The sequence below is a fragment of the Gekko japonicus genome, unplaced genomic scaffold (genome assembly GCF_001447785.1).
Source record: "Gekko japonicus isolate JY-2015 unplaced genomic scaffold, Gekko_japonicus_V1.1 scaffold3091, whole genome shotgun sequence".
Taxonomy (NCBI): domain Eukaryota; kingdom Metazoa; phylum Chordata; class Lepidosauria; order Squamata; family Gekkonidae; genus Gekko; species Gekko japonicus.
The window spans coordinates 15,382-28,230 of NW_015167629.1; the positions used below are offsets into that span (position 1 = coordinate 15,382).

At 46.1% G+C, this 12,849-nt stretch overlaps 1 protein-coding gene across 1 annotated transcript in view; it reads right to left on the reverse strand.

Moving 5' to 3' along the window:
- LOC107112853 (cytochrome P450 2K1-like) overlaps positions 1-12,849 on the reverse strand; it is a 30,363-nt gene that overhangs the window by 5,096 nt on the left and 12,418 nt on the right. Inside the window, 4 exon segments of the mRNA XM_015414052.1 lie at positions 4,130-4,277; positions 5,752-5,925; positions 6,839-6,999; positions 11,422-11,571. Of these exon segments, the coding sequence (XP_015269538.1) occupies positions 4,130-4,277; positions 5,752-5,925; positions 6,839-6,999; positions 11,422-11,571 (633 nt within the window).

Here is a 12,849-nt window from a genome sequence, read left to right on the forward strand (position 1 = left end):
CAGCACGGCAAGTGGATAACTGTCCGGGACAAGCCAGAGCCCCCGAGCCGCAAGGCTCAAAGAGAGGATAATCCCGGGCAATCATCTAGGCAGTCTGCTTTCCCCGCCCCGAGCCGCAGGGCCCAAAGACTGTACTGGCAAGACCCCTATGCCCCAAGCGGGGTTACTGCCGGTGGTCACCATGCCACAATCTGTTAAACCAACTTCCTGCCATCTAAAGTGACCGCCTATTTAAACTCAGCCCCACCCAAGCCAATTTTTCCAACCTCAGCTGCAGTATAAGGTAGGCGAAAACACCCCCTCCCTTGGCCAATCTGGGAAGGGGCGAAAAATTCCTACCTGGCCCCCATAAAGGGTGACCAGCCAAAGCCTATACCGCCAGCAGGGTGGGAGGGTGGGCCGAGCATTTGGGCGCAAACTGAAGGAGGAAGCGGGGGCCGGCCCCGCCCCCTGTTCAGCCCCGGATGCGGCGTTTGCCGCGTCTCCCTGTCTTCCTCCTGCAGGGGGGCAAAGGCGGCCCCCGGGCCACACGGTCGCAGGAATGGCAGCCCAGGAACCGAGTTGTGATCATGGGAATGCAATGATGTGCAATCACTCAGGTGGAGGGCATCTGTGAAGATTGTGGAACCTATTCAGTTTATATTGTAAAGGGACTTCATGTCAATTATGATAAAACGGAGATTATGGCCTCCAACTAGCAGACACAAGGACACAAGTGGATGATGGATGGGAACCTTTTAGACTTCTTTTAAATTCTAGAGTTAGTGTTTTATCAATCAGGTTCTAGGTCAGCACGTATTGAACATACCAAAAACAAGCTAGAAAGAGTGGTGACTATATTTAGATTTTAAAGAGCAAGGGGAGGTTTGTTGGTCCCCCCCCTGTTGAAAAATTTTAAATCTAAAGTACTCCCCCAATTGGTATATGGTGCCCCAGTTTGGGGGTTTGGGGATTTGGGGATTTATACCCACTAGAATTCATACAGAGGTCCCGGTTACACAGGCCGTAAAATGTGGGGGGAAAGCGTGGCAGTTTGGCCCGGAGCAAAATAACGCGCGGCCGCCTTTAGCGGCTTTGAGAAATACCCAAAGAGTTTTAATCTCTTTAAAGCCAGGCACTTAATTAAACAAAGACCACTAGGTATGAATTAGTGAGAATCCTGAGATCAGCTTCTTTATACAAGCAACTTCTTTCTGTCCCTTTAACTGTTCCAGCTTACTTTGATGATCTGCTCTTTACTGAGCATAGGAAGGCATTGACTCAATCTCGCATAGACATTTTACAACTGCCGGTAGTGAAGGGCTGCTTTCATAGCACTCAGTTTGATGAACGGGTTTGTCCTTGTCACCATATATCTGTTGAAGTTCTGGCCCATGTGACCTTTTGGTGCACAAAGTTTACAAAGGAGTGGGAAAGATAATTTGGAAATATTTTATTCCGATTGTCAGGGAGATCAGGCAAATTCTCCATATTTGCCACCTTCCACGTTACTGTTTAATGTACCGTATTTTTTGCTCCATAAGACGCACCTGACCATAAGACGCACCTAGTTTTTAGAGGAGGAATTGTGCCCCCTGCAGCCAGCATTCATAGTACCTCAGACAAGCCCAGCCGTTGAATGGAGACTAATGCGCATGCACACTGCTGTCCCCGCTGTCTACTAAGAAACGCCGCCTACTACAAACTCTTCTCCAATCAGCGCGGTGATAACACAGCCAGCAACAGCACTCACTCCTCGCTTGCAGCCTTCCCTCCTCCTCTGTACGATCTCCTCCTACTTGGCCGGGACCCGCTTCACCACGCTGCCACCATGGAATTGTAAGTTTCCTGCCTGGACCCGCTCTCTTTCCATGAAGTCCCTGCTTTCTGATCTGGCTGCAGGCTTCCCCACGATCTTTCTGATCTGGCTGCAGGCTCCATAAGATGCACCCTCCTGCACACAGACACACTCAGCCGCCTCCCCCGAGGGCCGCGCTGTGGAGGAGGAGGGAGCCGGGAGCTTTCCACCCCCCGCACACGTGCACACAAACACACACACTGCAGGCACAGCACAGAAGCCAAATTCTTTTCCTGGCCTTGCCTCCCAGACTGGCTGCCTCCAGAGGGACTTCAGTTCCCTTCAGTCACCATGGCCGGTCGGGCACTGCTGGGCCTCTCTGCCTGCCTCTTAACGCCACCTGTGTTCCACCATAGCAACTGGCATTAAATTTCACCATTTCATTACTGCTGAGGGAAGACTATTTTCTTTTGTCCATCCTGTATCTTTTGCCCACAAGCCTTCTGATTAGCTGGTGGAAGGCTCTTCCAGATTTGTTAACAAAATATATATAGAAGGATAGGAATAAATGGATAAATATGTCAATGGCTGGCAAAGAAATGGGGTTTGTCTAAGGCAGTTTGGAATATGCTTTGTCAATGTTTTGAATTGGTGTAAAAAAACCGCCCAAACTAGCCTGATCTGATCAGATCTCAGAAGCTAAGCAGGGTCAGCCCAGGCTAGTAAATAGATTGGAGTCGTCCAGGGAATATCAGGGTTGTGATGCAGAGGTAGGCAGTGGCAAACCACCTCTGGATGTCTCTTGCCTTGAAGACCCTTTGGAGTTGTCATAAGTCAGCTGTGACTTGAAAGCACTTTTCACCTCCCATGTAGGGTTCTCCCCCGTCCCACACCCCCAGTGGGCCCTTCCCACCACCAATGCTCCCTCTAAGCTGTGGAGTCCTGTGAGCAAAAATTCTATTTTGTGAGCTACCAGCGTTAAAGCTGTGAGCAGGTGATCTGGCTGCTGCATAAATTAGTTTGCTCTGGTACCATCCTCCCTGAGCGAAGACAAAAATGTGTGAGCCAGAGGCTAAAAAACTGTGAGCTAGCTCACACTAACTCAGCTTAGAGGGAACACTGCCCACCACCACTCAGCTGTCTGGCAGGAGAAAGAATGTGCCAAAACGGGGCGAGGAATATCAGCATCACCTAGAAATGATGTACGCCTAGTAGAGATATCAGCCGTCGTTGGCTGGCATTTGCTCTCCATTTCACATTGTTGGCTGGTAGCTCTCTATTAGTGGGTGCATTTCAGCATTTCATATCTATCTGGCTGAAAGCCTTCTTAGAAATAGGCTGACAATGCTCCATACTTCTCACTCTGGAAAGCTACGAATAGCTAGCAATCCAAAACAGTCCAGTGGATCCTGAGCAGTGGGTGTTGCCTTCTGACACACTTCCAGTGACGTCAGGGGGTGTGGCATATGCAAATAAGTTATGCTAATAAGTTATGCTAATGAGCTCTTGCATCTCTTTTTCTACAAAATGACCCCTGCATCCAAGTTCAGCTAGCTGATTTAGAATGGTATCTCGGTCCTGGGCTTTTCCACATGGGCTTTTTTCATGGGTTTTGGCCCCATAATGCTTTAGTTTACCCTCTGATTTCTGCATGGATTGTTTTTGCTTTTAGTTTTCAATTTGGGTTTTTGTTTTTCCCCAGTCCTTTCAAGAGCACTTTTACCCCTATCTTATTTCTGGAAGCTGATTTCCAGTCGCCTGTTTCCTTGTGCGTAATATTTCTCTCAGTGTTCTTTGTCCCTCCTATTGCTACCCACTTCCAGATGTTTTTCGCTGGCTGCTTCTCCCCCCCTCGAAGACAAGTCCCTTTTTTTTAAAGGGCACTAGAATATGACCGTATTGATATGCCATTATAATGATAGATCAAGCAGGTTTTCTGAATTCCCAGCTTCCAATCTTTTAAGAAAGCATGTTGCTAGCCACATAACTGATTCCACAACTGGGAAAATGCAGAGGAAGGGCAGATGTGTGGAAGAACCCTGCCCAAACCCATTTCTCTAAACATGATTGGGATCTTGGGGAAAGGAAAAACAGATGCAACCTTAGAAGAGAATTATTATTTATTATTTATTTCAGCTTGTAGTCCATCCTCCCCGTGGAATTCAACCCACCCCTTCTGTAACATTACACCAGATGGTGAAAAACATGAAGTATAGCTCACTGGTGCTTCCTCATTCAGGTAACATTCAACAGCAGTCTCAGGCCCCCCCCCCCCCCCCGTTCTTACCTCTGTGCATAACTGGAATCCAGATATCCTAGAATAATGGAAACCAACCAATGGAAAGGACTTACTCTGAATTTCAGGGTACTTCATCATCAGCAACAGGCCCCAACGCAAAGTAGTCGAAGTGGTCTCCATGCCAGCGCCAAATAAGTCTACCACCACAGCTTTTAGGTTTTCATTATGAAAAAATCCGTTGCTCTGGTTCCTGTTCTTTTCCTGGGAGATAAAAAGAAAGAAAGCATTCCTTTCCTTTTCTTTGTCCAATTAAAGCTTTATGGCTCAATGCCTTGAGCAGTATAACATTCTGAAATTTTATTTGCAATCTCTATTTATTTCTCAAAAGAGAAGAGGAAGATTTTTTTTTTTGTAACATCCTAAATTGTATTAGGATTTTGATCTGAAATGGGACCACCCTGCTTGGAACAGAATAGTGGAAACCCACCGACCACAGTAAAATGAAACATGTTTAAATAGACAGGAAGTTCAAATAAAATATGAGAAATTGTATCTATTCGACCAAGCAAGTAGGAGCAAATCCTGTTAGAGGAGGAAAGATGCAAAAAGCTGCCTCTCATATACATTGTTGAATGTGCATTCATTCTAGTGAGAGTAAAGGCTTTGAGAAGACCAGGACTAATGATAGAACTATTATGATTAATCTGCCTAATCCATTTTTAAATTACATTTACTGATTCAACAAGCCCCAATCGATAGGTTCTCTGGTAAAAGCCAGCGAGCGAATCTGAGAGTGCGCTCGATGATGTACACAAGATCCGAGCTGCAAGGCTTAAGCGGACCCCAGTGAAGATTGCACCTCGGCGAGCCTGCGCCGGATGTGGCGGGAATCACGATCGGGATCATTGCTGGACCAAAGACATTGTGTGTCGAGCATGTGACAAGCGAGGCCATTTGGCCAGGGTCTGCAGAGCGAAGAAGAGGTCACCGCCATCGTCTCCAAAGTCTGCAAGCCCTAGGGTTCGAGGGGAGTACAACGCAAGGTCTGCCGACTGCCACCTAAGTCCACCAATCAGGGAAGTGGAAAGTATGGAGGGAAGCCTAATGATTGGTCTTTATCCTGTAAATACTATTGGCTGTCATTTGACATATGGGCGTGGTTATCTAAGCCCAGACAGATTAAAAAGGAGCCTGTTGCTCCAGTCTTTTGTCTTCGTTCTTCATCTCTAATAAAGCTGAATCACTGTTCATTCAAAGCTGCGTTGAGTCTCGTACTTAACAAGTATGAAATAGGATTCTGTGCTTTTTATTTGTGCATGGAAAATTTGTGATTTTTTTTTTTTTTGCCAAGAATGTAATTCTTTTTTGGGAAACCCTATAGGTATGGTTCGAAATAAAAAGGGTAGTGAGGGAAAATAAACATTTTTATTAGATTTATTCTATCCACCCAGGAAAGGTGCAATTTGTTCCATTTTCTGAATCCTCAACTTCATGGTTTTTTGTAAAAAAGTTAGTGAAGCCTTTTTTGTTGCAGAGACATAAGGGGAAAGACAACTGGGGAACTGAAGAAAGCAGAGTAATATATATATGTATCGTGGAAGTCCCAGCTAGTTTGAAGGGCTCCTCCCCCTTCCCCCAAGCGGGATTCCTTGCCAGCTGGCCTGGCATTCACGTGCAAAGCGCCTTTAAATCAATGGTTGAGGAAAAATTCACCTGTGATTATCGGCATGTTTACCTCTTGCTGTTGGATTAGGAAAGCATCGATAAAGCTCCTCTGGTCGTTCACGTCGAGTTCTTTGAGGTGTTCTAGGAAGGTGGCCTGTATGAAGTCGAGCACTTCATCCCTGTTCTTAAGGACAGTCTTGCGCCCACCAGAAAGAAAGCCCAGAGCAGGAAACATGTTGTACAGCTAAAAGAATACAATATGAGAAAGGAAAAGATCAAGAAATCCCCCCAATCCTACTGCTGAGGCAGGAATTTCATAGGTGTTTTGAAAATCTCCCATCGTGCCGTACCACCCAAACCCTGTCACTGGTTTCCAAGTAGGGTTGCCAAGTCCTACCTGCTGCCGACCTGGGGGACTCCTGGGTCGTTCCTTGAGTGCGTGCGCACCCCACAACCACATCACCCGGAAGTGACGCGATGACACCGGGCACGCTGGGGGCGGGGCCACGACCAACCGAGGGAAAACCATAGAGTTTCCCCTCGGGTGACCGTGGCCCCGCCCCCAGCGTGCCTGGCGTGGTCGCGTCACTTTTGGGTGACGTGCACGTCACGTACTTTGGGGCGGGGTTCCCCCCCGGGGCCCGATCTGCTGGCGGCGGGGAACGGGCCTCTGGGGCAGGGGTTTCCCCGCCCCCCGGGGGGACTTGGCAAGCCTATTTCCAAGGATTGCAGTGATGAGGGTTACCAGGCTGTGCAAACAGCGGCAGATTAGAAACGGGGACATGGGGTTTTTTTTGTTGCTGGCATTGCACATGCTATGGAATCGTTTCCAGGCAAAATCACACAATATCACCCTGTGTGCGACATTGACATCTTTTTAAACCTTTCTCTCACCACTGTTTCAAGAAGCAGCAAGCGACAAGTGTTGCCTGGGGCCCTGGACACACCTAAAGTGGTTCAGTTCTGAAAGGACTGCTCCATATATTTTCCTAAACATTTCAAAAAAGTTGCAAACCTCTCAGAACACGTTTTGTCTCTGCTATGAAGTCCTGAGTTTGTGCCGGGGATCTTTAAAGGCATGAACATGTACATAGCCCTGCCTGTACTGTTTGTACTGGTATTTCAACCATTTTTAGATCAGATTTTAGATAGTTTACCAGGACTGAGGGACTTCCCATGAGCCGTATGTTTTCATCGAACAAGTTCAGTAATCTTATAAATGTGGGGTCTTCGTATTCGTATCGCTTGCCGAGTATTATGGACACTATAATATTGGCAGCAGCTGCATTCATGATTGTAGTCGTCTCAAATGGTTTTCCTATAGAACAAATATTACAATGAAAACATTACGCTATGGAATTGACATCAGCATCACTTGTTGCTCATGTATTGGCTGGCATATGCTTGGCTAGCATTTATCATTCATTCCGTGCTGAAACAGAATACTCTGCCGTGTGCAAAGGGGGAATTCTAGACTGGACCACATCAAAGTATGGCTCTGGTATTTTTGGTGCCTCCCAAATGCAAAGATAAAAAGCCAACTCACTATTGTGTACTGCCTCTTTAAGAGGCTATCCCAGTAGGCCTCCGAGCAATCAGGAGAGTAGGAGGGACTCAATGCTTCTCTTCTCAGTCTCCCTGCTACCAGTCTGCAGGAATGGAGGGCCTACTAAGAACCTGCAGAACTAGGCCGGGACTACCCCTTGCCTAGAGCTCTAGAAACAGCTTAGTTGAGTATTGTTATTCCTTATTCCAATAGCCAAGTTACATGTTTGAGGCTTTCCCACATAGCATTGACCTGTAGTCCTCAAGCTAGGAATCCAAATAGCAGGTATCAGGTCTTTTCCAAGACCATGATGGAACTTGACGAGGGTGAATTGGAAAGGTTTCAGAGAAGATCTGGATAGGTGTCTTGGATGGGTCCCTCCAAAACATAATAACTACCACTGATTTGTCAGAGCTGCTTTATCTATGGCCAAAAGGTACATTCCTTGAGGATACTGGAAAGAATATATTCCAGGCTGGAATGATCAGAGCGAGAGGCTGTATCAAAATTTCCTTGACAGCAAAGACCCAGAAGTAGCAGATGAAGTACTGCATTATTTCGACCCTGTAGGTAGACAAAAGTGGACCTAAGCAATTGTGAATCCGAATATCAGGCACTCCAGTAGGAAAGCCTGGAGCCTGTTGAAAGAGCTAGGTGCAAGCCCACCTGTGCTCCGAGGAAATTCGGAGGTAACATCAAACCAGGTAGCTGCCTGACTGGTAGCTCTGAAGGATAGAGATTTTACAATCAGGATTTAAAACGTACTCCAGATTTTGAGACACACCTGCCCTGGAGACTGTGAGCTGTCAGGGGATTTCAGTGCTGATGAGATTTCAGAGGCACTGAACAAAGATTGGAAAGGCACCAGGCTTTGATTGCATGAGTTCCTGATCAACAGCAGCGCATTCAAGTAGCTTGCAAAGTTTCTCACTGGTATAACGAGAACAGGAAGACTCCCAGGAGAATTCAAGAAAGCAAAGAGAGTTGCTATTCTGAAACCTGGGAAATCAAAACATCTGGGGGAAATGTTATAGACCTATTTCCCTTCTGAGCTCCTGTTATAAACTCCTCAAGCGGCTAATTCTGAAAAGAATCAGTGACAGAATTAACGAACATGTCCCTACAGAGCAAGAAGGATTTCGTAGTTGTGAAGACCAGGTTCTCAGCTCAACAACTTTCATTGAGGCAGGGTATCAGAAGTGTCTTAAGACATCAGCCGTTTTTTGTCAATCTGACTGCTCCTTGTGACAGTCTGGAGGGATGGTCTGCTGTACAAGTTTTCTCCTGCAGAACATTATTTTGACTCCTAATTCACAGGCTGAGTGATACAACATTACAAGTAATTATGGGTCAGTCAATCAACAAGCAGAAGAAACTGGATAATGGTCTACTCCAGGGCTCGGGCCTCACTCCAGTTCTTTTCAATCTATGCATCTCTGATATCCTCGAAATGATATCTAGGAAGTTTGCTTATGCCAATGACACAGCAATTGCAGTAAGGCACAAATCAATTAAAAGAACTGAAGAAATACTGACTAAGGACCTCGAAATATTGGCTGACTACTACCACAAATGGCGGTTTATCCCAAGTCCAGGAAAAACAGAATGCTTCTGTTTCCATCTCAATAACCATCTTGCCAGCCATGAACTGAAGGTCTGCCATAATGGCACACAGCTTACACACAACCATACAGCTAAGTACCTTGGCATTACCCTGGACAGGACCTTGAGATACTGACACCATCTTACCAACCTAGCAGAAAATATTCATGTGAAACAACATTTCCAAAATGTATGTGGTACAACTTGGGTTGCATCTGGTACAACACCTAGACTCTCAGTTTTGGGGTTGGTGTATTGTACTGTGGAATATGATACTTCAGTGTATTTCAGCAGCCCCAGATCCACAATCTTGATGTCCAACTCAATACAACAGTGAAAACCATCAGCAGATGTATGAAACCCAGTCCGACCTGATGGCTATCCATGTTGTGTCACATCACTCTCTCACATCTCTGAAGCCAAGATGCTCTTCTTCATGAATTAAAAAAACCACTGAAAGCAGAGAGTTGCCTATCCACAAAGACATGGCTGACACGGGACTATTCAGATGAAGAGCCTGACACTTAGGAATAAGATCTGCACAGATCCTACAAACAGAAAATTTTGATCTAGGGAATGAATTATTGTGAACATGGGTGCAATCAGTTTCACCCAAAATCCATAATCTGATCATCACCAATGAGATTGACGTCGCACATTATTTCCTACGTAAAGTATGGAAGATGGCTAAAAGAATGTGAACAGGCTTTGGCAGTTCTGCAGACCCATTGTTTAAATGAGGCAAAACACCAGGACCGGAATGAGATTGCGGTGCAGCCCACCAAACCGTTTTCCATCTGTCACAGGAATGTGAGCTTTATGCATTCCAGGGTGATGTGAGGGAGCTCTTGGAACTCTCTCCAGCTGCGATTGAGTGGATTGAAAATATAGATATTAGTACTTAGGGGGATTGCCCAATCGGTCTGCATACTCACTGTATGAACTTGGTTACGTATTTTATACTCCTAACTCTTCAATGGAACAAGTAAGGAAATCAACCCACCAACATCAGGCTCAGAATGAACTGGACAAAGCCATCCTGACCCTGCCAATAAGGATCACCCTCCTTCATCACAACGAAGTGGTACTCTTATAGGGCTGCCAAGTGGGGGTGGGGGCGGGTAAACCCCCGCTTTGGAGGCCCGATTTCCACCGCCGCAGAATCGGGCCCTGGGGGGAACTCCGCCCCTCGAAGTGCAGCGTGGCTGCGTCACCAGAGGTGACGCAACCACATCGATCACGTTGTGGGCGTGGCCCCGATCGTCGGAGGGAAAACTCTATGAAAAGCTCCTGAAATGTTTGGCTGCCGGGCCAAACTGCCAGTCTGAACTCGGCCTCTCTCTGTGTATGTAAATTGTTGTTCAGCCACAGCTATCTTATGGCAACCTCATGGGTTTTTCAAGGCAAGGGACAAACAGAGGTGTTTTACAATTGCCTGCCTCTGCGTGGCAACCCTGGACTTCCTTGGTGGTCTCTCATCCAAGTACTAACCAGGACCGACCCTGCTTAGCTTCTGAGATCTCACGAGATCAGGCTAGCCTGTGCAACTGACCTTGAACTGTAAGGGCACTGTATTGGGGAAATTAGGGGTGCAGGAACTTTTCTATACACTCCCATCCCAACTGTGTTCATATGGGGAGGGAGAGGAACTGACTTCCCAATTGTACCGAGAGAGAGAGATGTTCTAAACCAGGGGTGACCAAACTTGCTTAACATGAGAGCCACATAGAATAAACGTCAAATGTTTGACAGTCTCAAGATGAGAATAAATATCACACACACTTTTTTGAAAAATATGCAAATTAACATTACATGAAACTGCCAACAATTAAAACAAAAAGGGTAAAAACAGATCTTGATAATACTTCAGCCTGGTTGGAGAAGCTAAAACAACTCACCTACTAATGGGGACTAATATTGGGAATGGGGGGGGGCATGAGAGAGTTTCAACACTGAGCACATGTAGGACGGAAATACAGGAAAGAAAGCCCTGACCTGAGTTAGCAATGTATGGCTTGCAAGGTCTAAGTTCCAGCTATTATAGGGTTAATCTGTTGTTTACCTTTCTGTGCTATTGTTTAGACTGACCTGGAAGGGAAACTTGGCTCAGATCCAATGGGAAGATAGCCCAGGGAAAAATCTAAGTCTGTTTACTAAATCATTGGTTACTGTGTTCAGGTGATTTCCTTCTAGGGGTCAAGAAGAAGGAGGATTACTCCATTGTTGTGTGACCATGTTTTCCTAGCAGCAGCATGTAACAATGTAGCTCTACATAGCTCTTTTGTTTGTAGGTTTCCTGTGTACCCTTTACCCTTAGAAATAAAGCTTTTCAAACAGAAAGAAATGTTTCCTCTCCAGTGAAGCAAACATCCATCTAAAATCTGAGACCGATTTCACACAAGAGCTGTGCCGCGGTCGCGCCTCCCTTTGCCCCACTTCTATTGGTCAATTTCCCACTCAAAGCCACGCGGCCGCGTTTTGACCCACGGCTTCGCCCAATTTTCCCCGTCTACCTGTCCTACAGTTACTGTTAATATAGAGGCCGTCAGCCAAATGGAAATGGTATTGTTTTCTCCACTACACAAAACTCACCTTCAAAAGATTCAAACTTCTGTATTAGGAAACGGCACTCCTCGACAATTCTGTCTTCTATGGTCTTCTTGCCCATTCCGTAGTCCCTTAATGTGGTTAGTGCAAACCGCCTCATCACTTTCCAGTTCTCACCATTAGAAACAACAATACCTGGAGAGAAATACTATACATAATATTATATTGATATGCAGAGCAGCAAGTGGTCCCTCAGTGTTTGGCTCTTGGACTATAGAAGACCCATCAGCCTGGTTGGAGAAGCTAAAACATTCACCTACTAATGGGGACTAATACTGGGAACAGGGAGCAGGATAAGTTCCTTGTTTCATTGAAAATATTTTCAACATGTAGCAAAAGAAATACAAGAAATAAATAAAATGTTTACTCGGTCCCACTGTTTGTCCCAAAGAACAAAGACAGCTCCTATCCACATAACCAGGCATGTTTCTAGGTCACCCTACTAGGGCTGACAAGAAGATCTTTCAGAATTAGACAAAGAAGGAGAGCTGGTTCTATACTCTATCCTTCACTACCTGAAGGAGTCTCTGAGCAGCTTCCATGCTCCCTCTCCCCACAAGAAACACCTTGTGAAAGAGGTGGGGCTGAGAGAGTTCTGAGAGAGCTTTGACTGACCCAGGGTCACTCAGCTGGCTGCATGCGGAGGAGTGGGGTATCAAACTTGGTTCTCAAGATTAGAGCCCTGCTGCTCTTAACCACTTGACAACACTAACCTAGCTCTGAGATAGGGTGAAGCTACAACTGCTTATGAGACAGGTCGCAGCTTCACCCCATCTACTCTGTTCTTGCTCTCTGTGCAATCACCCTCTATGCATGGCCAGGTATAGAGCACTCTTCCACCATGACAGCCCCTCTTCCCATGACGTGGACTTCAATATGTCTACCCCTTCCTTTTCTCTCTCCCTGCAGCCAGCTGCCCTATTCCTTACTGAGAGATGGGGGATTGTACTCTCTGGCCGAGTTCACACTGGCAATTTGAAGCGCTAGGGAGTCGTGGCAAAGAAGACCCGGAACAGACCGGGAAACAGCTTGTTCACAGTATTCCCGTTCACACTGCAAAAGAGAGAGAGAGAGAAAACAAAGAAATCAAATAGATGGGGTGGGAGGGGGAGGAAGGAAGGGAGAGAGAAAGAGAGAATGAGAAAGACAGAAACAAAGCAACCAGATGGGGAGGCAGGAAGGAAATAATAAAAGTGGTGGAAAGGAGGGAGAGAGAGAAACAAAAAAATGAAAGCAAATAGATGGGTGAGGGAAAGGGAGGAAGGAAAAAAGAGACAGAGAAAGAAAGAAAACAAAAAGATGAGAGAGGGGGAGGGAGAGAGAGAAAGGAAGAAAGGGAGGGAGAAAGAAAGAGATAGAAAGGCAAAAAGAAAGAAAGAGGTGGAGAAAAAGCAAATAGATGGGGAGGGAAAG